The sequence below is a fragment of the Protopterus annectens genome, chromosome 1.part2, assembly GCF_019279795.1.
Source record: "Protopterus annectens isolate FY-2018-M chromosome 1.part2, PAN1.0, whole genome shotgun sequence".
NCBI lineage: Eukaryota > Metazoa > Chordata > Ceratodontiformes > Protopteridae > Protopterus > Protopterus annectens.
In genome coordinates, this window is record NC_056727.1 from 254217413 (window position 1) to 254244876 (window position 27464).

The following is a 27464-nucleotide window of genomic DNA, read 5'->3' on the forward strand; positions in this document are numbered from 1 at the left end:
ATATAGGAGGAAGGGTTGGTGATTGAATGTAGGTTGATTTGAGTGGGAGTTGGTTTAGACAGGTAGGGTTGAGTAGTGAGAGGAGGGGGGAGAACCAGCTTATTTAGGTACATGTAGTGGGTGGTATCAGGTTGATGGGTGGGGTGTGGTTGGAAGGGCTTTTCAGTTGATAGCAGGTGGTGGGTGTGGTTTGTCTTGTTTAAATGTATGGTTACTGGGAGTGGGTAGGAATTGAGGTAGGGTAGAGCAGCAGAGAGCCCAGGTGTAGTGAGGGCAAGCGGAGCAGGCAGGACCTGGTCACAGCAGCATAGTTCAATCAGTAATGACTTAATATAACGCAAGTATAGAGATACCAAGCTATGGTAAGAAGGCCAAAGAAAGGTATAAAGTAAACATGGTTAGAACACACTCACTTGGTTGTTAAAGTATAGAAGACAAGAAAAACAGTGAGGGCTGAAAGAAACCCTTGTTAACAGCTACGTAGAGGGGAAAAAGAAGAGAATGGCTGGGAGGGAGTCCCAGTAATATGCTTTAGTCACCAGAGGGGTTGCAGGTGTTACTTTATAGCTTAGGTTAGCCCATCTCCAGTAGGTCCACAAAAACAAATCTGGATGGCAGACATGTTTTGTTGCAGTTTGCAGAGGGATTCAGTTGGTGCACACAAGCTACAGGTTTAACAGACATATATATATATATATATATATATATATATATATATATATTTAAGGTCTCCTCTATCTGCTCAGTGGTAAGGTTAACACTGACCTCTGGAGGGATGAGTGGAGTGCGCACCCAGTCATGTTCATACCTGACCAGAGAATCAGCTCATAAGGTGTAGTTAGCCACAGGCTCTGCCAAGATACTAATGATCTCGATCTCAGGAATATTGCCACTTTTGTAAACATCATTGAGAGTGGCAGCAAGTTGATATTTCTTATTAACTTCACTATAAGTTGCAGCAATGCCTGCTATATGGCAAACGTTGGCAAAACCAGTCTGGAGAGATGACAGTGTCTTCCCTCAAGACTTGTTTTTACCCTTCTAATGAAGGCTGTAGTAGCTCTGGTTGAGTAGGGTCTGAGCTTCCCTGTTAGGGTTGTTCCATGGGCAGAGTAGCAAAATACAATGAACAAGACATTTACAAAAAATGTTTGCTGACTGGTTGCCTTCCATAGCAGCAACAAAACAAAGTTAATTGGTTTTCCCGAAGTCCTTGACTCTATGCCTGTAGTATCTCAGCTGGCAGTGAACTTTCAAGAAGTGCAAGATCTTTCTCCAGTTCTTTGCAGATTAATGAAGAAGACTGTCAACTGACTAGTTTGGTTTAATACCAATTCTGCTATATGTTAAGTATAAAAGAAGTGCTTTTAAAGCAGGTTTGTCCTACCACTACAGAAAACCAAAAAAAAAAAGCCTAGATTTCATCCTTTTGATTGATGTGATCACTACTAAAAGAAGACATTTCCAGGTCAGGTGTTTCAAAGGGGTAGTGGCAGCTGCTTCACAAGGAGAGAGTCAGCTTTTCCAGCATGAAGTTTACAACACATGGAAGAGCTGCTGTCCTTTCATGGGGCCTTAGGAAGGTTGTTTTGGGACAGTATCTCACTTATTTTTGTGAGATGGCAGAAATGCATCTTCACTAAGGTGTAGTCTAACCCTGCTGCATAAAGGTGCAACCTGTGTGTGAGGTCTAGAATATGTGGTTTTGCAGTTGTCCTCCTTAGCTGATCTGCTAAAGCATTCTGATGAGATGTATGCATTAAGTCCTTAGAGCCATACTGGACTTTAGGATTACCTCTCACACCAGTATGGCTAGGTTACAAAAATAGTACTGAGTGAGATCTCCCTTGATTTTTAATGTAACATATTACAGTGGTGTTGCATGCTATTAAGTACACGTCCCCTGGTCACAGGCTGGCATGAAAGTACAACAAGATCACTGCTGTCAATCTCAGACAGATGTTGACAAGCCTATTAATTTGGTCGTCGATTCCACCAACCTTGGACCTTCAGGCTGTCTAAACAGACCCCACAGGCCTATCTGGTGCATCTATGGTTAAGACCAGTGTCCCAGGAGCCTCTCTGAAGTGTACTCCCCACACTATGTAGCTTGTGATTCAACCACATGGTCTTTCTTTATACAAAGGAGGAAAGGGATTGTATTCTGTAGGGACTGAATGCATTGCTGCCAAATATCCATGAAATGCCATAGTATCTTCCTCACTGTCATCTTACCATTAAGACTATATGGATTATGGATGTTGTGTTGTCTCAATATAGTCAGATATTTCCTTGCAGACATCTCCATCTAACCATTTCTAAGAAAAAAAATGGGTGAGGAAAGACTGTTATTCTTGGGGAAGGAAAATTTGTTGGTGCAAATCCAGCAGTGCCAAACCCAAGAAAGACTATCACAATTTATGGATTTAAGATAGATTTGTGAAGACAATGAGAACCTCAGTTTCAGGAAACATTATGTGGTGTTGATCAATGTCTTCTGAATCTCTTCCTGCATTTTCTGAGCCTGAATTAGACAGCTAGCCAAATAAGGGTATATATAAAAGCCTTTGATCCCCAATGGGCAATCACTGGGTCAGGTATTTTGTGAAGACCCTGGGGGCAGCAGGTAGCCCAAAATGCAAGGATGTAAACTGGTAGAGGGATCACCTCTTTGAATGTGAGAAAGTGCCAGTGGTTCCTGCAGAGTGATATATATGCATGCAGGCATTCTTCAAATCCAAGGTCAGCAACAGGGCCTATGGAAACAGAAGAGTCAAAATGGTCTGCAAGGTAAGCACTAACGGAGACCTTTAAGAATTTGTTCAAATAAGAGATACAAGAGGGGTCCAGGGGCCTTCCTTTCTAGACACCATGAAAAGTCTCAGGTAAAACCGGACATACTCCTCTCTGTCTCTCTGTGGAGCCTTCTTGGTTGCTACTTGTTGCAGCATTTCCTTGGTCTAACAGCATGGCTGGCCACAAGTGGAATTTTGGGACATAAAATAACTGCAGTCTGTATCTGTATGAGACAACATGGCATACCGACTTTCCTGTGATTTCTTTCCATTTTTCTGAAGTGGTCAGATATCCACCCAGTCTGGAAAGCATCTGATTGGGGTACGGGAGATGCATGGAAACTGGAAACCACCCCTTTTCTTTGAGTCTGAGATAGAATCTGCAGCCCTTGGAAATTGGGATATGGAGATTGCCATAGACCTCAAGAATGCCCATCATCACAGCTTGCAGAAAAAAAAAAAAAATTGGCAATATAGCCTGCAAAGGCCAGTATTCTAATTTTTGGATATATACAAGATGTACATCCATGGGCCCTCTTTTATGGCCTCTAAGGACAGCCTTAAGTAGAAGCTTTGGTTAAGGTATTATTTTTGTACTGCTTTTGTTATACCCAGCTATAAAACCTCAACCAAGATTAGGGACACCAAATGTACTTTGCTTCAGGTACAGTGATGACATTTTGGCCAGTTTGAAAACTGATGCTTGTACCCTTGGGAGGATACTTGTACTATCCACTTACTTGTGTGACACTTTTTTTTTTTTTTTTTTAAATGGGTTAACCTTCCAGCTATATTGGGAAGAGGGTCATAGCTTGAGATGGAAAAACTCTCAAGTCATAGTTGCTCCCTTTGGTGGATGAGGGCTTCCAGGTGTATTCTTTTACTGTCTCTGCCATCTGTTTTTAGTACAGATCATTTTCTTTACTTTACCTGCTAACCTTTAACTTGCCAGTGATACTTGATTTCAGACTTATAGGGATAGTTCCTATCATATATTGTTATGGGTGGGTGAAAGAGACATTTCAGAGTACACAATCTTCCCTCCAACATTTTGAAAGCTTCATCTGTACTGTTCCGGAGAGCAGGGCCTTATTAAGTGGGGCATTGGGGAATTATGTTTTAACAACCTCTGTCATGAGCTGAAGTCCCAGCCAGGCATACCTCCAAACCCAGACTCTACAGATGCCACCCCACATGCTGCATTCACAGCATCATCACATCAGAGACAGCTTGTCCACCTAACCAATGGTTTTAGTGAAATTTAGTTTTGCCTGCAGGTCCTCATCAGGCAAGTTCCATATGTTTGCCATCTGGCCAAAAAGTACAATCTGAATCTTGTCAAGTGTCTCTCTCAATTAATCTGAAGGCAACAGTAAGGTTGTCTCTTGGGACCACTGCAACAGAAGGCCTGCTGTCTGCTATGACTTCTGGAGATTTTCACCCTGCTCCCTCTCAGCCAAGTGGGCACCTTCCCACCTGGAAATCAAAATGCCTATAGCATAACAGGGGTGTCTTTCTATGCCTTTAGTTTCTTCTTGCCCTTGAGGTATCAATGGTCTGGCAGATGCAAGGGCAACAGATATCCAGGTGGTAAATGCCCCCATGGTAACCAGTCCAACTAGAGCACTTTTCAAAGTTTGTCTTCTATGCACTAAGCAAAACGGAAGAGGAGGGACACCTGTAAAAATCAGGTGAGAGACAGAGAGAGAAGGAGATAAAGTATAACTAGGCACCATCACAAACATTTGAATGGAGGAAGGTCAACAAAAGACAACCAGAGGGAAAGATATATTATTGCAACAATGCACACACTAACATCTACAATTAGATTAAGAACAGATGCAGCTGTACTGTGTTCTTCATACTGTGCACTGCTACAGTAGCATTAGCGCTTGGGATGATTCCTAAAGTTTATATATCGTTGGGTGTCTGGACCTGTGAAGAAATGGGTTGTAAGAACCTTTGGAGGCTGATCATGGCAAAAAGCCTGGCACTGGAGGTGATGTCCAAACTGTAGCATTGGGAAAAAGTGTTGACACATGATCAAGTAAAGCTTCCAAGATGGCCTGGGTACTGTCTCCCCACATGAAAGGTTGTGACTGCTGCCTTAGTAGTTTACACCCTGACATACCCTGGTGCAAATTTACCCCAAAAAGTAAGATGACATGCAGTACGATAACCATTTGGGGAAGCTCTGTTTAGACACTGTCCAGCCCAACCTATACTTTGCAAAGGCTATGGACAGTTTATCTGCTTCTTACCTCTTCAGTCATTTCTACATAAAAGCTGAGTTGCCATGCACATTCAGGGTAAGCCAAATCCTTTCCACCTTGCTTTTTGGTAAAATACGAGCAAGTTGACTGAATGAAAGCTATTCCTGAAAACCTTGGGCATGAAGATGGAAGAAGTGAGGAAGAGAACCTTGTTCTTGTCCAGAAATTTTCCAGCACATGTTATAGGCACCACAAAGACAGTTTTCCAAGTCAATAATTTGAAATGTGCTGTGGTTGCTGGCTCAAATGGTGACAATCTCAATTATTCTAGTACACAGTTCAGGTATCATGAAGGGGAAGAACCTTTTTTGGGTCACCTCAAATGTAAAACTCTTGAGTATATGGGAGATCCCAGAGCAGGTATGCACAGATAGGGGATGCATGTACTTTCAAGGAAGCACAAGATAAACTGAGGCGTAAAGCTCTGAGAGGTATCTCTGGACCAAGGACTCTCATCTGGTTTACTTCCAAAGTCTCCTTTCAGCACCTAATGGAGAATGTACTACTTTTTAGTATTATTTTCCAAGTCTCCTTCATGATTCTAAGTGCATCATCAGTAATGTGCATCTAAAGATGCTGAACGCTTAATCAACCATGTTGTCAGCCTTATGATCTTCAGAGTGGGGTGCATCAGTAAATCTTTGTTCTGGTATACGAGGTTCCCACCCTCTGTTAGTGGCTCCATCCTCTGTGCTCAGCAAGAGAGAGAAACCCAATACTGCTTCAGTCAAAAAGGTGCAATGAGTAGCATTTTTTTTGTTTTATCCTCTTGTACCTTCTTAATTACTTTCATGGCAAAAGGACTGGGAGGACTAGTATAAAGGAATAGACCTGTCCAACTGATTGAAAAGACATCCATTGTCCATGCCCCTGTGCCTTATGTCCTGGTGCAGTATTTTCTTAAAGTACAGTTTTGTACCTACCATAAATGTAGATGTTCGAAGATCCACATTGCTGCAGTCCTTACATATGGGTAGTCCGCTGTCCTCGGTCGGCCCGAATACCAAAGTATTAGGCTGACGTCGGTCAAGGGCGCTCAGAACTGACATCAGAGCGTCAGGGTATAAAAGCGCATGACCGACGTCATATCCTCAGTCTTTTCTTGCCCCAGATGTCAGAAGGCCCTAAAAAGAAAGGCCACAACCAAAAACAGAAAATTCCCCCAAAAAACATGTACAAACAACAACTACCACCCAAACCACACCACCATTCCAAACTGCAGAGGGGAAGGAGGGAGGGTAAATTGGACTGCAGCAATGTGGATCTTCGAACATCTACATTTATGGTAGGTACAAAACTGTACTATGTTCTTCATCTCACATTGCTGCAGTCCTTACATATGGGTAGAATCCCAAAGCAGAGGTAAAGGGAGGTTGGCAAAATCATAAAGCATTGGGAGCTGCCAAAATGCCCTGTAAAATTGCAGTGGCAAATCCAGCCCTAGATTTAGAATAAAGTGGAAGGTGGTAATGTTTAGAAAAAGTATGCACTGAACTCCAAGTAGCTGCTTCCAAAATATCTTTAGTAGCTACCCCTTAAAAGGCTGTAGAAGTGGCAGTAGCCCTAGTGGAATGAGGCCTGATTCCAGCCGGAATCTCCTTACCATGATGGGAATAACAGAAAGCAATACAAAAACCAATCCACTTAGAAATAGTTTGTTTTGAAACAGGTTTTCCCTGAGAACCCAAGGCAAAAGAAACAAACAACTGCTGAGACTGCCTGAACCCTTTAGTTCTGCTCAAATAATAACGCAACTGCCTATGAATATCCAAAGTGTGCAAAATCTTCTCCCCTTTATTTTGGGGGTTTGCATAAAAAGTAGGCAAATGAATAGTTTGGTTTAAGGCCACACTAGAAACCACTTTAGGCATAAAAGTAGGATTAGTATGCAAAGATACCCTATCCTTATGAAAAATTAGGAAAGGCTCAACTGCCATAAGGGCCTGTAATTCAGAAACCCTTCTCGCAGAGGTAATGGCCAACAAAAAAGCAGTCTTCCACGATAAAAACTTCAACTCGGCAGTAGCTGCAGGCTCAAAAGGTTGTAAAGTAAGTTTCTCCAACACAAAATTGAGATCCCAAGCAGGAGTAGGAGCTCTACGTGGGGGTCTTATGTTCTTTGCCCCTCTAAGAAATTGCTTAAACAAAGGATGAGAGAATAATGGAGGGTCACAGTCATAGTGAGCAGAAATGGCTGCAGCATGAACCTTTATAGAGGAGAAGGACAACCCCTTGTCCAATAACTCAGTAAGATATTGAAGAGAAACACTTAAATCAGGCTTGGAAACATCAAAGTCCTTTGCTTTGCTCCAAATAAAAAACCTCCTCCATTTATCAGCGTAAACTTTCCTTGTACTAGGCCTTCTGGCCTCCAAAATAACATTCAAAACTTGTTGTGGAAGCTGAGACCCTCCAGGGTCTAGAACAGAATATGCCAGGCTGTTAGATGCAGAGACTGAATTTTGAAATTGAGTAAGTGATTGCCCTCCTGAGACAAAAGGTGTGGAATCAAAGGCAAAGGCCATGGAGGCTCCCGTACCAAACTTCTCAGTAGAGGGTACCAGTGTTATCGAGGCCAATCTGGAGCTATTAGTATCATGGATGGCTTGTCCTGTCTGACCTTCAAGAGTACCTTTGGGAGGAGAGGCAGAGGTGGAAAGGCATAGACGTGCAGATTGCTCCAACTGAATGATAGAGCATCCACCCTCCAAGCTGTGGGATGAAACATTTTTGTGCAAAACTTTGGCAACTGGTAATTTAGAGGAGAAGCGAAAAGATCTATGTCTGGAGTTCCCCATAACACTGTCAACTTTCGAAATACATGAGGATCCAATTTCCACTCGTGGGGATCCACTATCTGTCTGCTCAACACATCTGCTAAGGAGTTCTGTGCTCCTGGAAGAAACCTTGCCTGAAGAGTTAGTTGTAAACTGAGAGCAGTCTCCCACAAAATCATTGCTTGCCTGCAAAGAGGGTACGAATGTGTTCCCCCTTGCTTGTTGATGTACCACATAACAGTTGTGTTGTCTGTTTGAATCAACACCTGTCCTGGGAGAAGTAAATCCTTGAAAGCCATCAATGCAAATTGGACTGCTAACATCTCCTTCAAGTTGATATGCAAATGTTGAAGTCTGGCAGGCCACGTGTCTTGAACCCATTTTCCATTGAGATGAGCTCCCCAAGCTTTGTCTGAGGCATCCGTCGTTAGAATCTGACTCGCCTCTGGTCGGGTCACAGAGAGTCCCTTGTTTAGGTGACATTCCTGAGCCCACCACATAAATTCCTTTTGAATGCAAGGTATTAATTGAATGAGTGTCCAGATCTTGGCGGTGTTGTGTCCATACATTTTTGAGATACCATTGAAGCTTCCTCATATGCAGTTTGGCATTGGGAAGCACCAGAATACAAGATGCCATGAACCCCAAGGCTTGAAGGACTGTCCTTGCAGTCAGCCTGGACCGAAGAGACAATTGATGGAAGTAAAGAGAAAGATTCTTTTGTTTGTCCGGGGTCAAAAAAGCCATCTGGGAAGCTGTATTCAGTCTCACACCCAGAAAGCACATGTCCTGAGAGGGTACTAGACTGGACTTTGTTTCGTTCACAGAATACCCTAGGCACCTTAACACTGCCATCACATACTGCAGATGATGAAGAAGTTCGTCCTTGTCTTGAGCCAGAATCAGGCAATCGTCCAAATAAGGATAAATTTGTATTCCTCTTAACCTGAAGAAGAATATCACTGGAGCCAGAACCTTTGTGAACACTCTGGGCGCAGTAGATAAGCCAAAGGGCAATGCAGAGAACTGATAATGAAAAGTCCCAGCCAGCAGGTACCTCCTGCAACTGGGCCTGATAGGAACATGAAGATAAGCCTCTTTGAGATCCAGAGTTACCATCCAGTGATCTTTGCCCAACAGAGGTAAAAGCTGTTGCAACGTCAACATTTTGAACTTTGGAATGTCCAGATATGTGTTGAGGATAGATAAATCCAAAATCGGTCTCCATGTGTTCCCTTTCTTTGGTACTAGAAACAGGCGAGAATAGAATCCTAGGCCCACTTCTGACAGAGGAACCGGTTGTATAGCTCCCAGTTGAAGTAAAGAAATCTGCTTGTGAGCCTCTACCCTTTGCTGAGGAGGAACGTCTGGCATGCCTTTGAAAGGAGGCAAAGTATGGAAATAAAACTTGTAGCCTTGGTTTATAATGTCCAATACCCATTTGTCCTGGGTGATTAAAAGCCAATTTTGCTTGAAGAGTGCCAACCTTCCTCCCAAAGGAGCTGCCAGCAAGAAGAATCTGGCAGCTGAAAATGCAGGTCATTGGGCCTGTTTACGAAAGGACTGGCCCCTGCCCTCACCCGACGATTGTGCAGGTGAACTCCATGTTCTAGGCCTGAAGGTACTCTGAGCTCTGCCCCTACCACGCCTAGATCTACCCCTAGACTGAGAATCAGAGGAAGGATACGCCCACCCCTTAGTAGGCCAATTTCTACTAAACTTTGGAGGCTGCACCTGCAAAAAATCTTTAACAGTCTGCATAGACTTAGCTTTGTCTTCCATTTTCTTCAAGACTGACTCCACAGGTGGACCAAACAAAACTTCAGACTGTAAAGGAGCATCCAAAATCCTGGTCTTAACATGCTCTGACAAATTCTGATCCTTAAGCCAGGCGTGCCTGCGAAGAACTGAACCAGTGGCAGCCACCCTGGAAGAGGCCTGTAAAGCATCAAAACCACACTGCAAAGAATGCTTACCCACCTGTTCAGAGACATGTACCAAATCCTGTAATTCTTTACACTCTATGCCCTCTGCCAGAGCATCCTTTAGTTGATTAAGGAGAAAATTCTGATACTTCAACATATGAAACTGGCAATTCAAAGCCCTCATTGCTAAAGTAGAAGAGGTATACACCTTCTTACCCCATCTATCCAAAGCTCTAGCCTCTTTATCTAGTGGAACTGGGTTCTTTACAACAGAGGCCCTGACACCCTTAGGTCCCTGGCTAATAATTTCTGGGTCTGCCCTAGGACTCTTATAGAGGTATTTATGAGCCTCAGGCACCCTGTAATACCTATCCGGTTTAACTGGCGCAGGAGGCAGAGAATCTGGATTAAGGGAAGCCTCTGAGAAAACGTCTTTAACAACATCCAAAACAGGGGGTATAGCCAAGGGTCTATGCTGTGGTAAAAACAAGAATTCCCTAAGTCTCTTCCTTGAATCAGAGAAATCCTGACCTTCCCACTTAAAATGCTCCCTCATAGAATGAAGAGTTTCTGAAAAAGAAAAATCCTCCGGAGGAGAAGCAGAAGGAGTGGAATCCTCTGCATCAGAATCAGAATAAGGAGGAAAATCCTGAATGTCTTCAGCTGAAGACTCTGAATCATCAGAGGCCTGATCCAAACTTTCCAACTCTGGCTCCACCCTAGGCCTCTTATCAGGAGGGGGCATAGAACCTCTAATAAGGGTAATCAAATCTTCTGCCATTTTAAGCATGTGCTTCCTAGGCACAGACCCTGCAGAACTAGGACTGACACCAGAAGAAGACAAACCAGTCCTGCCTTTGGAAGAAGCCTTAGAAACAGAAGGAGAAGGCCTAACCACCTTAGGAAGGGAAGGGAGAACAGTAACCTGAGAAGCCATCTCAGCCTGACCTGTCTCCTGAGCCACATCTTGCAAAATCAAAGTCTCCCCCTGAGACTCAAGTGAAGCCTCCGCCGGAACCACCGGTTCCGCCAAAGCCTCTAAAGAACCGACGGCCGGGACGGACGACTCATCCTGTCTGGGTTTTATAGTTTTGTCTTTGCGCTTCTTCGCGGTAGCGGGCGGAGTATACGACGGCATATTATAATTACACCGCTTACCGAAGACCAGCCTAGCGCAATCTAACCTATGTTTGATGGTGCGCTTATTAAACCTAGCACAAAAGCGACACCCGACTACGTCGTGCTCAGGGCCCAAACAAGGAATACAAAGAGAATGATAATCCCTATGCGGTATCTGTTTCCCACAAGAAATACAATTATTCACTTTTTCTGACATCCGGTAAATAACTGAGGCAAGAAAAAACAAAAATATTCCCCAACGGGGTACTTAGCCCAACTTGGATTCGGTCTGAAACTCGGAATACAAAAATTTCAGAACGCCGAACGGCACTTGCAACACTGCTTCTGCATCAGACCATGCGGCAAAAAAGACTGAGGATATGACGTCGGTCATGCGCTTTTATACCCTGACGCTCTGATGTCAGTTCTGAGCGCCCTTGACCGACGTCAGCCTAATACTTTGGTATTCGGGCCGACCGAGGACAGCGGACTACCCATATGTAAGGACTGCAGCAATGTGAGATGAAGAACATCTGCTTGTTTTCTTGAGAAACAAATACCTTTTTCTGCTGACCACAACTGTATGCCAAATCCAGAAAGAATCCCTGTTCAGCATGCATTTGAGAGTCTGGGCTCTCCAATTGTTGTTGACATACTATACGACTGTTCCTTTCACTGCAAGAATATGCAGAGTTCCTGGTTGTCATAGCAGTTTTAATGCTTTTCTGGCTAAAACTACAGCCATAACCTTTTTTGACATTACTGAGCTTTTTACTTGGCATTCTGTTACATGTACAAGGTTAACAATAGGCACTCTGGCACTCATAAAAATTTGTTTAGCTCTGATAGGTTCACCATGGTCCTCTAAAGACCATCCTTTCTTGGTACCAGGAATAAAATTGAAAGAGTTCTGTGCTCTGTCCCTTTCTCCTGTTCTGTTAATCTCTCTACTGCTCCTTGATGATCAATATAGGCTTTAACAGATGCATTTATTCTCTGGGAATTAATGGAAAGGCTGTTGGTCCAGATGACATACCTGTGTAAGCATGTAGGTGTTTAGGTGAAATGGCAGTGGAATTTTTAACTAGATGGTTTAATGAAACCTTGGAAAGTGAGAGGATGCCTGAGGAATGGAGCAGAGCTGTAGTAACTACAGAGGAATTCAATTGATCAGTCGCAGCATGAAGTTATGGGAAAGAGTAGTGGAAGCTAGGTTAAAAAGGGAGGTGATGATTAGTGATCAGCAGTATGGTATCATGCCAGGAAGGAGCACTACAGATGCAATGTTTGCTCTGACAGTTTTGATGGAGAAGTACAAAGAAGGTCAGGAGGAGTTGCATCGTGTCTTTGTGGACTTAGAGAAACCATATGACAGGGTGCCGAGAGAGGTGTTGTGGTACTGTGTGCAGAAGTAGGGAGTGTCAGAGAAGTATGTAAGAGTGGTACAGGATATGTACGAGGGTAGTGTGAGAGCAGTGAGGTCTGCAGTGGGAGTGACGGAGGTGTTTAAGGTGGATGTAGGATTACATCAAGGATCAGCTCTGAGCCCTTTCTTATTTGCAATGGAGATGGGCAGATTGACAGACGAGATCAGACAGGAGTCCCCGTGGACTATAATGTTTGCAGATGACATTGTGATCTGTAGTGAGAGTAGGGAACAGGGGGGAGGAGACCCTGGAGAAGTGGAGATATGCTCTAGAGAGAAGAGGAATGAAGGTCAGCAGAACTAAAACAGAATGTGTGTGAATGAGAGGGAGTAGAGGTGGCAAAGGTGGATGAGTTTAAATACTTCGGATCAGCAGTTCAGAGTAATGGTGAGTGTGGAAGAGAGGTGAAGAAGAGAGTACAGGCAGGATGGAGTGGGTGGAGAAGTGCGACAGGAGTGAATTGTGACAGACGAGTACCAGTAAGAGTGAAAGGGAAGGTCTACAAGAGGGTAGTGAGACCAGCTATGTTATATGGGTTAGAGACAGTGGCATTGACAAAAAGGTAGGAGTCAAGAGCTGGACGTGGCAGAGTTAAAGATTTTAAGATTTGCACTGGGTGTGACAAGGGTGGACAGGATAAGGAACAAGTATATTACAGGGTCAGCCCAGGTTGGAAGGTTTGGAGACAAAGCCAGAATGGCAAGATTAAGTTGGTTTGGACATGTGCCGAGGAGGGATGCAGAGTACATTGGGAAAAATATGCTAAGGATGAAGTTTCCAGGTAACAGGAAAGAGGAAGGCCTAAGATAAGGTTTATGGATGTGGTGAGAGAGGACATGCAGGTGGTTGGTGTGACAGAGCAAGACGCAGAGGACAGGAAGAAATGGAAACAGATGATCCACTGTGGCGACCGTGAACGGGAGCAGCCGAAAGAAGATGGAAACCTTAATTGCTTCATGAACCAGAGACTGTTCCCTTTCTCAGGATTCTCAGAGCTTAAGCATCTCAGTTTATTTTCTGACACACTTACACACAGATCAAGAAAAGTCCCTAGTTTTGGGAATGGGTGAGAAGAAGAAAGTGGATGGGTAAGTGGATTTGGTACACAAAACTAGTCAAACAGAAAGACAAAGTCCTATCGCTGTATTCTGTCTCCTACAGGTTGCTAAGGGATTACCTGTGCCTGGTTTTCAGGGCTCTCTCTGATCTGGACTTGATGGAAATGCTACACATTCATAAATTCAAAAATCAAATTACAGGAGAGTAGTTCACTCCAGGGATCTTAACCTAGCTTCTGACATGAACAGGTCAGATATATACTGATATCCATCTATCTATATTAATAGGATGCATCCATCTCCTAGATTTATTCATCTCCCAGAGACTGACATTTCTCTGGAAGAATCATCCAGATTCATGTGAAACAGAGCCCCTCCCTGACTCTCTTCAAACGCAACCTAAAATCAATGGATGGGTAACCACAAATTCACTCCTGGAGTGGTGCCCATGACCCTCCTAGACAGAGGAAGTCTGTATTAACTACCACAGACCCTTACCTCTGCAAACTTCTCTCACCCAGCAAATGATAATTGGGGCAACTCAGGATAAATATGGTTAGGTTTGTTAGGGCTCTAGGGTCACTAGCGTAGTACCCTCCCATGAACCTTTTAGTGAAATTGCTACACCTAGTGATTATAGTGTCTCATGTACAGAAAAGCACAACTGCAGTGGTGGTGCTGCAGTAGCGTTGTCGCCTCACAGTAAGAAGTCCTGTTCGATTCTCAGCTAGAGTGTCTTCTGTGTGGAGACGTGCGTGAATGGGTGTCCGTTCGTTGAAGGTTGTGAGTCAGGGCCAGCAACTCGGCACGTAAAACTCTACTGCCAATCATTAACGGACCAGAGTTCCGCTGTGGCGACCCCTAACCAGGAAAAGCCAAAAGATACAACAACATGTACAGAAAGGCACAACGTCATAATATATCAAGATATGCAAGCAAAACTGAGAGCAACGTGGAAGAAAGATTCGGGCAGTTCCAATAGTAGTTTACAGCTGTACTTAAGATATGCACCAATACAGGTAAACTATATGAATTGCAAGAGAAATCAATTCTGAGCACACTGCAGGTACTGCAATTAGCCAACATCAAAGTCTGAAACGATATTAATTTCACAAGCTTGAATTATATCATGATTTAGGAAATGGGTCTTTTCCCATCATAGTATTAGAAACCCAAAAGAATTGGTTAAATTAAAAAAAAAAGGGGGGGGGGCACATCTTAAGGAAGGGATTTGGTGGACACCTCTGCTTTGTCCAGAACTGTATCTAGTGTGGAGACACTGAGGTGAAGTCCAGGTGCTTCCTCTGGGTCTATATTATGTACTTGAAAACTGAATTCGCTGAACTGCATCTACATCGGAAATGCAGTTCAGCGAATTGATAATAGTGAAATAGAGGTACAGTGAGGAACGGAAAATTTGCCCTTTCCCCACTGTAGTGCGATCTCGGAGTTGGTATATATAATTAGGGGGGGGGGGTGGGGGCACAGCAGCCACCCACAAGAGCAAATTTGCTGAACTGCATTTCCGATGTAGATGCAGTTCGGCAAATTCAGTTTTTGATAATACAGACCCGCTTCCTCTTACACTTTCTTTTCCTGGGTAGAAAGTCCTCTTCTGAACATTCTTTGGAATAGTGCACTCCAGGTCTCCCCAAATCAGCTTAGTAATCCTCTGGTTCAGCCTGGCAGTGCCTAAATGATGACTGGCTCAAGTGTTCAGCTTCTGCAGAGCCATCACCACTGGTACAAAGGAGCTCTATGCATCTGCCTTTCGCACCATGGGGGTCTGCATCACAGGGCTTCAAACTGCCTGGCACCAAAGTCAATGATACAGAAATGGTTGAACTATGGAGATCCCCAGAAGTGCCTGGTATTAGAGTCAATGGGGCAGAAAAGGTTGAGGCCCACAGTGATGCTGAGAAGCCCACATTGGCAGTCAGTGCTAAAGCCTCCAGTGCTACAGCCAAGATAGGGACCTTCAGTTTCAAAAATGAATACTGTGCTCCAACCTGACGTATGGCACCATAATCATAGGCGTCATCACCTGCAAAGCCTTGGCACTGAATGTCTTAGGCAAAGTGACACTGCTTTGAAATACACAGCATCAATGTCACAGGTGTCTAAGTAGTCAGTGCAGGAAAGTTCAGGTGTAGCCACACAGTCGCACCTGATGTTAACGGTCTATACAGATTTCACCGTTGCTGGCGCCAAGATCTGACTTGGAGGAGGAATGGACAGATGGGTAGTTGGCAGGATATCTTGGCCTGGTATAAGAACTGTTGGGGCCTAGATGACACTGTACTGAAGTTGGCCTTCCCCTTCTTTTCTTGTTTTGAAGATTCCAGTAGCTGTGGGGCTGCAGTTCCAATTGGTGCCAAGTCAGGCAGAAAAATGTGCTTAAGAATCAGATTACTTCTAAAATATGCAAGCATTTAGCTACATAAAGTTTTATAGATACATCACTGTTGCTACAGAGATGAGCTGCTTCAAAACAAATGAAACAAATTGTGGAAATCCTGTGGTGGAATCTTGTGCCCACATCATTTACATTTCTTAAAACCATGCTTAGCTTCTTTTTCCATGTCTTTTCACTGAAAAATGTTACCCGTTAGTGCACACAACTAGAAATAAAAATTTCCACAGATCAGAAAGTCAAAGATTCCCTAAACTGATATAGAAGACCAAAAGACCAAGATGTGCCTGGAAAAGGGGGGGGGCGCGTGAAGAGAAAGGGAGAAAAAAATTTACAAAAGGAGAAAACGATAGTTCTACAGAAACTAGTCTGTTAGCAATATGCATCTACAGCAAGATATCCCAAACAGAAAGGATGACTTATCTGTCAAAAAACACCAACAAAACTCTCTCCTAATGTTTGCATTGTTTGGACACGTTATTAACTAAACAGGCCAAACAAGACCTAGAGAAAGCACCTGCAGGGAGTTATAAAAATAGGGAGGATGTTGAGCTTGTGAGGGGTTTGTTGCCATCACTAAAGAGCACAAAAGGCACTAGTCCTGATGTTCTGGTGTCTGGACAGGACCCGAGATATCACAGAGTGGACTTCAAACACTTTTTGTGGCAAGAAAGATCTGATGATTATGCAGGCTGACTTCTCATACCAACAGCATGTTGACATCAGTAGGGAGGAAGGGTACATAGCACTAGATGTTGGGCCATATTCCCAAAGGTTACTGTTGTAATAGAGAGCCATACGAATATAATCATTTAGATACAGTCTATTCTTTGTGAAATATCAGGCTTTTAATATTAAAAAAAAAAAACACACTATCCACCAACCATTTGCAAAAGTATCCAAACACACAGTATCAGCACCAGTAATTTATGCTTTAATAACAGTTACAGCGATCTGGTACCTCGGCAGTTCGCCTTCATGGATCAAAGTCTTACAGCCATTTTTATATATGACCATACAGGCTAACAATCAATTACTTAAATAATTAACCAATCATTTAATTCAAGATCCAATCAAATAATTAAATGTTTAAAATTTTTTTTAAGTATTTTAAATAAAAGCAGCAGAAAAAACAGTGGCAATGACAGCAGAAACGATTCCCATATTTCACATATTACAAAACAATATACTAATTTAGACCAGAGGGTGACAAAGTCTGATATTTAATAATCAGTTTCACTTCTAATTCAAGTGACTTTCTTATATAATCACCCTCTTCAAGTAAAAAAGGTCTAGCAAGAGCACAATAAAATAGCCCAGAGTCCGTTCACCCATGTAAATCCAAAAAGTGCTTAGCTACAGGCCTCAAAATATTTCCATTCCTGACATCCTTATGATGTTCTAGAATATGGACCTTAACTTTATGTTTCGTCTGACCCACATACCACCTAGGCCTAAGGACAATCACAACCTATAATATATGCAGCACCAGCAGAATTGCAATTAAAGGAGCACTTAGCTAAAAACTGCCTTCCATTAATTTTATTGCTAGACAGATTCCAAACCCTAGGGCATACACTGCAGTGTCTACAAGCAGACATACCACATGGCAAACCAATCAAACTCCTAGGTATAAACTCATAATTCAAAATCTCCTTCAGATTCTTACCTCTCCTAAAAGAGAAAGTAATGTGTTTAGGGAAAACATTACCTATATTTTCATCCTCAGTTATGATGTACCAAAATCTTTTCAATGTTCACCAATTTCTGCAAAGGTGAAAACCTGGTAAAGAATATTTTTCTTTATCATAAATATCATACATATCAAGTTTCCTATCTTGATGTAACCTCTTTTTATATGCCTTCTATGTTAGAATTACCACATTGAATCTGTTCATTATTATACCCTCTGTTTTTTAACCTCACCTCAACTTTCTCAAGTTCCACCACCTTTAAATCATCATCACTTGTATGATCAAAATCCTTTTAAACTCCCCATATGGCAGGGAGTCTAACAGGTGCCCAGGACGCATGCTAGTGGCAAACAAAAAAAAATATCAACTTCAGTTTCTTTCCTATAAGGTCTAAATTCAACAGCTGTCCCTTTAACAAAGTAACCTCCAAAAAAGTTACACTTTATTTACCTCATAAGAAAGTGTTAAACCATGACCATTATTGTTTAAAGTCTCAAAGAAATCAGTGAACTCCCTTACATTACCTCTACATATCAAGATTAAATCATCTATACATCGCTTAAAGAAAACCACATTGTTTCTATAAAAATAAGTTGGATATAGAAACTGTTTTTCAAAATGTCCCATATATAAAACAGCATAAGTAGGGGCATATGCAGCCCACGTAGCTGTATCTTTAAGTTGAAGTTAATCACCCTCAAACAAAGTAATTGTGAGTCAGACAAAACTCAGACTGACTAAAAATGATGTACGTGGGCCCTCACCCACTTTCCTCATGGCTTCCAAACCAAATCTATGTTTAATATTACTAAACAATGAATTTAAATAAATTGTAACCCAATAGTAATTACCCTACCACTCAATATTTGTAATTCCATCTAATAGCTCTTGTGTATTACAAATATGGGCTGACACCTTACAAAGATACTTCTTAAATTGAAAATCAAGAAATTTACCCACATTACTTGTATATGAGCCCACACCGGAAATTATGGGCCTACCAGGTGGCTGTTGTAAATTCTTGTGGATTTTAGGTAATGCATAAATTATGGGGTTCACGGGTTTATTAACATACATTTTCTCATCATTTTTTCAAAAAAACCCAAATGTTCATCCATTTCCAACAATTCAGCATTATACCTATCCACAGGGTTTTCAGACAAACATATTCAACAACCATTAATAAGTCATAAACCATCTCACAATATTTGTCCTTCTTTAAGATAACCCAATTTCCACCTTTATCAGCACATTTAATAATATGCTCATTCTCGATTTTCTTTAAACACTGCAAGGCCACTCATTTTTAGTCAGATTATATTCCCTATCAGACTTAAAAAAAAAAACTAACTCATGTTCAATTTCTTTATACAATATTTTTCAAAAAACAGAATAGCAGGGACATTAACAGAGGGTGTGAATTTATTCACCACTGAAAAAAAATCAGCAGCTCTAATTTGCCATAACCAACGGTAAAACCCCCATCAGTCACATTAATATTAGCCACTTCAAAGAAGCAGTCCGTTTCATAAATAGAAAGTTTCAACAATTCATCTTCATCTTCCAGCAAAACATTTGCGTCAGCACCTTTACTTATCAAAATAGACACGCAACAGCAACTTCCTACAAAAGTGTTTTAAATCAAGAAATAGGTCAGCTAAAGAGGGAAAATATGTAGGAATAAACTTATTCCCTTTAAGCAACATCGACCTCATTTCAGCTGTAAGCACTAAAGCTGAAAGTTTAACCATACACAAGTCACAGTACCCACGGTCATCACAGTCCACAAATAACATATCCAAATAGTTCCATTCACTTACTGATTTCTTCCCTTTCCACAGTTATTGTGTTGAAAGGGACAAGCATTGCCAGATTCAGTCACTGCCTTAGCAGCTTCCACATTTTCACTAGATACGTCTTCAAAGGAGACATTCTTTTTAGTAGACAGCTCACCGGAGGAAACAGATGAATTGTCGCACAAAAGTTCCACCTCTCACGCTCGACCTGCTACACTGAGACTTCTGCTGCCAGGAGAATAGGACCCCATCCTCATAATCCTTCATATCACGCAACAATTTTTTTCTTTCTACGTTGAGTAACTTCCACCTCGATTTTATTAATCTTATCAGTGATGTGTCCCATCTGCCCTCGATAGCGCGATTCAGTCACCACTTGATTTTGTAGTTGAACAATGTCCCTCTTCAGTTTTTCATGTGCTCTTTGGCTCCGTTTGATGACCATACGCAACCAACCAATGGTATACTGTAGAGAAACAGGTTTCCACTAATCAAACAGGTCAACTTCCTCTTCTGTAAACTCGGCAGCTGGCAAACGGTCCACTTGTAAGCCCCTGGGAGTTATATTCAGGCTTACATACTTCTTCAGTAAGCGAGTATCGTAAAATAAAGCTACCCCTTTCACCATTAATCTTTCCAATTGCTCAAATCTCCCTTCCAAATCACGATTACTGACCATGCACCAGGGATCAGTCTGTGCCAGTTCTCTCACATTCACTCAAAAGCGCCACAAAATTCAAATTACTGGGTACATCCATCGACCCAGAAACACCAGCAGTTTGTGATACAGTTGGACCACTGGAACAAAAATATACAAAAAAACACACCATCTACCAACCACTTGCAAAAGTATCCAAACACACAGGATCAGCACCAGTAATTCAAGCTTAGGGCATACACAAAAATGGCTGTAAGAAAATGTTACTTTGATCCATGAAGGCGAACTGCCGAGGTAGTAGATCGCTGTAACTGTTATTAAAACTTGAATTACTGGTGCTGATCCTCTGTGTTTTTAATATTTAATGCTGGTCAAAACTTCAACAACTCTTTTTTTCTTTATTTTAACTTACAAAAATAGGCAAAATATGCAAAGATGAATTTAGCAAACATAGGAGGCTGCATGAAATCAAACTGAACAATCAGAGGTCATCACCACTGAACTACTGACAATTAACGCATTGCTTATTTGCAGAACTAAAATAAAACAGATTTTGGTTCAAAACTCTTTAGAGCACTGTGAATAACATTTTAATTAACAAAAAGGTGGGAGCTGGCACTATCATTAAAAAAAAAAAAATGTTACATGTCATTACACAATTCGGTACGACTCAAAAACACACTTTCACACAAAGTTAACTGAAAAATAAAGGGACTACAAAATTTACTTTAAATGTTTTGAAAACATATTGCAGCAATATCACAAAGGTACATAAATTATCAACTGTCAACACTCATAATGTATGCAACTGCACATGACATAACTTTATGATTTGCACAGTGCCATTGTATTAAGTATCAGCACACCACGGCATATATACATACACATCTACGTACTAGGAAGACTACGGGTGTGCAGTATGGATGCAAATGAAGACCACACCATCATTGCAGAGGACAATGTGTAACAAAAGATGGACTTTGTACAGTGCTGGATGAACTGCACAAAAGTCCCCATATGTCAGACAAACTGATGTGTTTAGCACAGAATGCTATCATCAGCAGTGCTTCAACTGGAAGTCACAACATCCTAATAACTTTGTATGACACACACTACTGTTCTCCCACAGTCAATGATGCAACAGATTTTCTACTAATGGAAGTGATTTAATGGCTGGGTCCTTTCATCTTTATTTTGTGCAAATGTGTCCTGCTCTGCTGTTAGGGCCAATGGTGCTGAATTGTCTAAGAAATGCCCCATTCCATGAGACTGGGGCATGAAATACAACTGCTTCATTGCCAATGCTCTTGTACTTGTTCATCCTACTAGTTTACAATAAGATGTGATTACAAGTGGCCTGTTATCTTCCTCATCTTTTTGTAGCCAACAAAAGCTAGACATATTCCTTTTTTATTTGAGGGTTTATTTTATTTTATTTTTTTGCAAGAGGTGGTCTGATAAGGGCCAGTACACTACTGCTGCAGCTTGCTGGGTGGTGGGATGCACTTTTGGAACAAATCAGAAATCCCACACTGATACTATTCATTGGTGGGTGCTGTCCTTGACAGAAACAATACTACTACAGTAGGACTGCAGGAAGTCCAGGCAACAATGCGATAAACCCATGTTTTTTTTTCTTTGGGGGGTAAATTTATTACAGTGGATGACCTGGATTAGCACAGAAAGAACAATACACCACAACTGAAACACTGCCACAGCTATTCCCAAGTGCCAGTTCTTATATACCATAAACAGTAGTGCAACCATTACCACACACTGACATGACCATTTACTGGAATGTGCACTATGATCAAGAAATCAATACAGCCTGAAAGCAGCAGTCAATATTTAAAAGTATGTTACAAAACAAACTTAGCTTTAAGAAATCTTAATGCAATACACAATGTATCAAAATGAAATCTGCTGAAAATTCTATGCAGCAAATGTCAAAACAGCAATAAATATAAGCACATTTATGTGAAAATATAGCCAATATGAATGACTCCACTGGTGTGTCTGCTTTTAAAGAAGAAATGGGGAATAAAATGTTAAATAATTCTGTCAATTTCACATTTTCCAAACTCATTTTTAAAAAGTAAAACTAAATTCTTCATATTGAAGGCTGACAACTGAATTATTCTGCTGTGTGTGTTCTGATACCCTTACAAAATGCATTCACAAATCTTGAAAGACATCTTAAAACATTCCTAGTTCCAGTCAAGTCAAATATGAATACATAAAATATTTTTTGTTGTTGCAAAGTACTGTTACATGATGGAAATTATGGTTATACAATATATAGACAAAAAAGACAATGGATGATGAATTGTGTTTATAAAGGGAGAACTATTTTGCTTTCTTTTTTTAGGATTTAACTCTTTCTTTTCTTGTGGCGTGAATGTTCACGTGAAGGTGTTTCATCAGATTTTGGCTCCCATAATGCACTTTTGATAAATCTGGAAGCAGCTGCTTTATCAAGTTTTGATGTTGGCCCTTTCTTCTTCTCTGCTGCTTCTTTGACTTTATTCATGTAAGTCCTTATTCTGTCCTGCATTGGAAAGTACAGAAACATTTGCAAACTGAAGTTTTAAAGCATGTGATACACAAACACATTATTAGCATCTCATATATGACATTAAACCATTGAGTTTTTTCTTGAAGCCTAACAGTGTGAAAATTTACTAAGAATATATAATAATAATACTAAAAGGCTTTACAAGAGCAAATATAACAAAAGGAATTCCTAAGTTTTACAGTTAAATACTTCAGTCAAATGAAACAGGATACAGAATATTACTGCTGTATCTATGCAAGTGGATTGTATTTTATAAACATTGCGGTCAGTACAATACATAATTCAACATCTGCATCTCAAGTCTGAGTAGCACCAGAGTCCAACCAGAGGGACAGAGCAGCAAAGAGAAGGCTGCTTTGTCTTTTACGTGAGAAGTGCGAAAGAACTAGCAACATTGCAGTGGCCACAAGTGAGGACAGGAGGCACTGCAAGAATGGTGATAAGAGGCTCCATTTCTTCACATTATGGCTGTGCACTACACTGTGTGCATCCAGAAATGAGAGCCTATGCCAGCATATATTGGGAAAGGGGAGGAAACAAGTAGACACTGCATATTAAGAAACTATTCTCCCATCATCCATTCTAACTGCCAAAAACACTCTGTGGCCACAATGGAGGTAAGCAAGGGGTGCCTGAGGTGAGCAGTGGAAGGGAACACTAAAAATCTGCTGGTTTCATGTGAGACTGCAGCTTATCCATTACATGCTGCTGCTCTTACTCAATTCATTCCTTTTCACTTGTTCCAGCTGCAATTAACACAGCCCTGACTTACACTTCCACCACCACCTAGCATGACATCCATGATCAATACTATCCAACTATCTTGCAGCTCTGACAACAGCAGCAGCATTGCTATATTATGTGCACTGTCTCATGTTAGAAGGGATTGAGACTCTCTGACATCTCTGCACTATACTAAGGCTGGAAGACTGACCTTTGCATCCCTTGATAAAATCAAATTTATTTAATATTGTGCAAGTAAAACTTTAGACTGTGAGAAAATGTTATATCTTGAGAGAGAGTTTAAATAGTAAGTATAGAAATCTAAAACAGTGTGCAGCTTGTCATTTTAAAATGAGCTGTTAAGCCCTGAGCTTTTGTTCAAACAGGAGCGCACAGAAATTCTTCTGATAGTTTACAACACCTTACAGTTAATAGCTGCCAGGATACACAGAACTTTGTATCAGTAACCCATACTTAAGATAAAGAATCACTGTATTGGAAGTCAAGAGACTCCTGCAGTCTGGACATTCACAGGTAATTTAGCTGCAACATTCAACATTGTCAAAACATGGCATGTGGCAACCCTAATAACTAAAGATAAACAGCTTGGATGTAGCAGCCAAGGCAAAATATATTGAGTGGCTTATGTTAGTTTAGCAAGAGCATCAGCAGCAACTAAGTAATTTGGCAAGTCAATATTTTTAAAGATGACAAAAAAGACATTCAGACTTTTTAACTAGAAGATCCAACAAAATATCGTAGTTTATTTACAAGCCAAGTCAGCTGGTCAGAAGGCGCTTTTTCAGCCACAATCTAGTCACGTGGAAGATAATCATTACAAGATGAGTGCAAATCTGGGCTAATCATCATACAGTTGGTCTCAATAAACTGCTACAACATAATGACAAGATAACTTAAAAAAAGCTGCATTATACACCAAAATACAGTATAAAAAATTTAAATGTGGCAACGCAAACCTGCTCTATCAAATTCAGTATTAGTGGAAGAAATCAGTTTCTTTAATTATATCAAATTAAGCATTGCTCTTACATTATTTAGTTCTAATGTTTAATCATCAGAAAAGTACAGTTTTGTACCTACCATAAATGTAGATGTTCGAAGAGCCACATTGCTGCAGTCCTTACATATGGGTAGTCCGCTGTCCTCGGTCGGCCAGAATACCAAAGTATAAGGCTGACGTCGGTCATGGGCGCTCAGATCTGACATCAGAGCGTCAGGGTATAAAAGCGCATGACCGACGTCATATCCTCAGTCTTTTCTTGCCCCAGATGTCAGAAGGCCCTAAAAGAGGCCACAGCCCAGGCCACAGCCAAAAACAGGATACCTCCCAAAAACATGCCCAACAACCATCACCCAAACCATATAACCATGCCAAACTACAGAGGGAAGGAGGGTAGAATTGGACTGCAGCAATGTGGATCTTCGAACATCTACATTTATGGTAGGTACAAAACTGTACTATGTTCTTCATCTCACATTGCTGCAGTCCTTACATATGGGTAGAATCCCAAAGCAGAGGGAAGGGAGGATGGCAAATCATAAAGCATTAGGGGCTGCTAAAATGCCCTGTAATATTGCAGTGGCAAACCCAGCCCTAGACTTGGAATAAAGAGGAAGGTGGTAATGCTTGGAAAAAGTATGTACTGAACTCCAAGTGGCTGCTTCCAAAATATCTTTTGTAGCTACCCCCCTTAGAAAGGCAGTAGAAGTGGCAGTAGCTCTAGTGGAATGAGGTGGATTCAGCCGGAATCTCCTTACCATGATGGGAATAACAGAAAGAAATACAAATACCAATCCATTTAGAAATAGTTTGTTTTGAAACAGGTTTTCCCTGAGAACCCAAAGCAAAAGAAACAAACAACTGCTGAGACTGCCTGAACCCCTTGGTTCGGCTCAAATAATAACGTAACTGCCTGTGAATATCCAAAGTATGCAAAATCTTCTCCCCTTTATTTTGAGGGTTTGCATAAAAAGTAGGCAAGTGAATAGTTTGGTTCAAGGCCACACTAGAAACCACTTTAGGCATAAAGGAAGGATTAGTACGCAAAGATACCCTATCCTTATGAAAAATCAGGAAAGGTTCCACTGCCATAAGGGCCTGTAATTCAGAAACCCTTCTTGCAGAGGTAATGGCCAACAAAAAAGCAGTCTTCCATGATAAATACTTTAACTCGGCAGTAGCTGCAGGCTCAAAAGGCTGTAGAGTAAGCTTTTCCAACACAAAATTGAGATCCCAAGCAGGAGTAGGAGCTCTACATTGGGGGTCTTATGTTCTTTGCCCCTCTAAGAAATTGCTTAAACAAAGGATGGGAAAATAAAGGAGGGTCACAGTCGTAGTGAGCAGAAATGGCTGCAGCATGAACCTTTATCGAGGAGAAAGACAAACCCTTGTCCAATAACTCAGTAAGATATTGAAGAGAAACACTTAAATCAGGTTTGGAAACATCAAAGTCCTTCGCTTTGCTCCAAAGAAAAAATCTCCTCCATTTATCAGCGTAAACTTTCCTTGTACTAGGCCTTCTGGCCTCCAAAATAACATTCAAAACTTGTGGTGGAAGCTGAGACCCTCCAGGGTCTAAAACAGAATATGCCAGGCTGTGAGATGCAGAGACTGAATCTTGACATTGAGGAAGTGATTACCCTCCTGAGACAAAAGATGCGGAATCAAAGGCAGAGGCCATGGAGGCTCCCTTACTAAATTCCTCAGTAGTGGGTACCAGTGCTGTCGAGGCCAATCCGGAGCTATCAGAATCATGGATGGCTTGTCTTTTCTGGCCTTCAAGAGTACCTTGGGAATGAGAGGCAGAGGTGGAAAGGCATAGACATGAAGATTGCTCCAACTGAATGATAGAGCATCCACCTTCCAAGCTGTGGGATGAACTTTGGCAACTGGTAATTTAGTGGAGAAGCGAACAGATCTATGTCTGGAGTCCCCCATAACACTGTCAACTTTTGAAATACATGATGATCCAGTTTCCACTCGTGAGGATCCACTATTTGTCTGCTCAACACATCTGCTAAGGAGTTCTGTGCTCCTGGTAGAAGCCTTGCCTGAAGATTGAGGTGTAAACTGAGAGCAGTCTCCCACAAAATCATCGCTTGCCTGCAAAGATGCACTAATGGGTTCCCCTTGCTTGTTGATGTACCACATGACAGTAGTGTTGTCTGTTTGAATCAACACCTGCCCTGGTTGAAGTAAATCCTTGAAAGCCATCAATGCAAACTGAACTGCTAACATCTCCTTCAAGTTGATATGCAAATGTTGAAGTCTGACAGGCCACGTGTCTTGCACCCATTTTCCATTGAGGTGTGCTCCCAGGCCTTGTCCGAGGCATCTGTCGTTAGAATCTGACTCGCCTCTGGTCGGGTCACAGAGAGTCCCTTGTTTAGGTGACATTCCTGAGCCCACCACAAAAATTCCTTCTGAATGCAAGGTATTATCTGAATGACAGTGTCTAGATCTTGGCAGTGTTGTGTCCATACTTTTTGAGATACCATTGAAGCTTCCTCATATGCAGTTTGGCATTGGGAAGCACCAGAATACAAGATGCCATGAACCCCAAGGCTTGAAGGACTGTTCTTGCAGTCAGCCTGGACTGTAGAGACATTTGATGGAAATAAAGAGAAAGGCTTCTTTGTTTGTCCGGGGTCAAAAAAAGCCATCTGGGAAGCTGTATTCAGTCTCACACCCAGAAAGCACATGTCCTGAGAGGGTACTAGACTGGACTTTGTTTCGTTCACAGAATACCCCAGGCATCTTAACACTACCATCACATACTGTAGATGATGAAGAAGTTCGTCCTTGTCTTGTGCAATAATCAGGCAATCGTCCAAATAAGGATAAATCTGTATCCCTCTTAACCTGAAAAAGGCTATCACTGGAGCCAGAACCTTTGTGAACACTCTGGGCAGTAGATAAGCCAAAGGGCAATGCAGAGAACTGATAATGTAAATTTCCAGCCAGCAGGTACCTCCTGCAACTGGGCCTGATAGGAACATGAAGATAAGCCTCTTTGAGATCCAGAGTTACCATCCAGTGATCTTTTCCCAACAGAGGTAAAAGCTGTTGTAACGTCAGCATTTTGAACTTGGAATGTCCAGATAAGTGTTGAGGATAGATAAATCCAAAATTGGTCTCCACGTGTTCCCTTTCTTTGGTACTAGAAACAGGCGAGAATAAAATCCTAGGCCCACTTCTGACAGAGGAACT

At 41.6% G+C, this 27464-nt stretch overlaps 1 protein-coding gene across 4 annotated transcripts in view; it reads right to left on the reverse strand.

The window, feature by feature from the left end:
• Positions 1–22302: 22302 nt before the first annotated feature.
• Positions 22303–27464, reverse strand: part of C1D (C1D nuclear receptor corepressor) — a 328584-nt gene continuing 323422 nt past the window's right edge. For all 4 annotated transcript variants that reach the window (XM_044055923.1, XM_044055912.1, XM_044055933.1 and 1 more), the window contains one exon: positions 22303–22483. In XM_044055923.1, the coding sequence (XP_043911858.1) occupies positions 22307–22483 (177 nt within the window). In that variant the 3' untranslated portion in view covers positions 22303–22306. The remainder of the gene's footprint in view (positions 22484–27464) is intronic.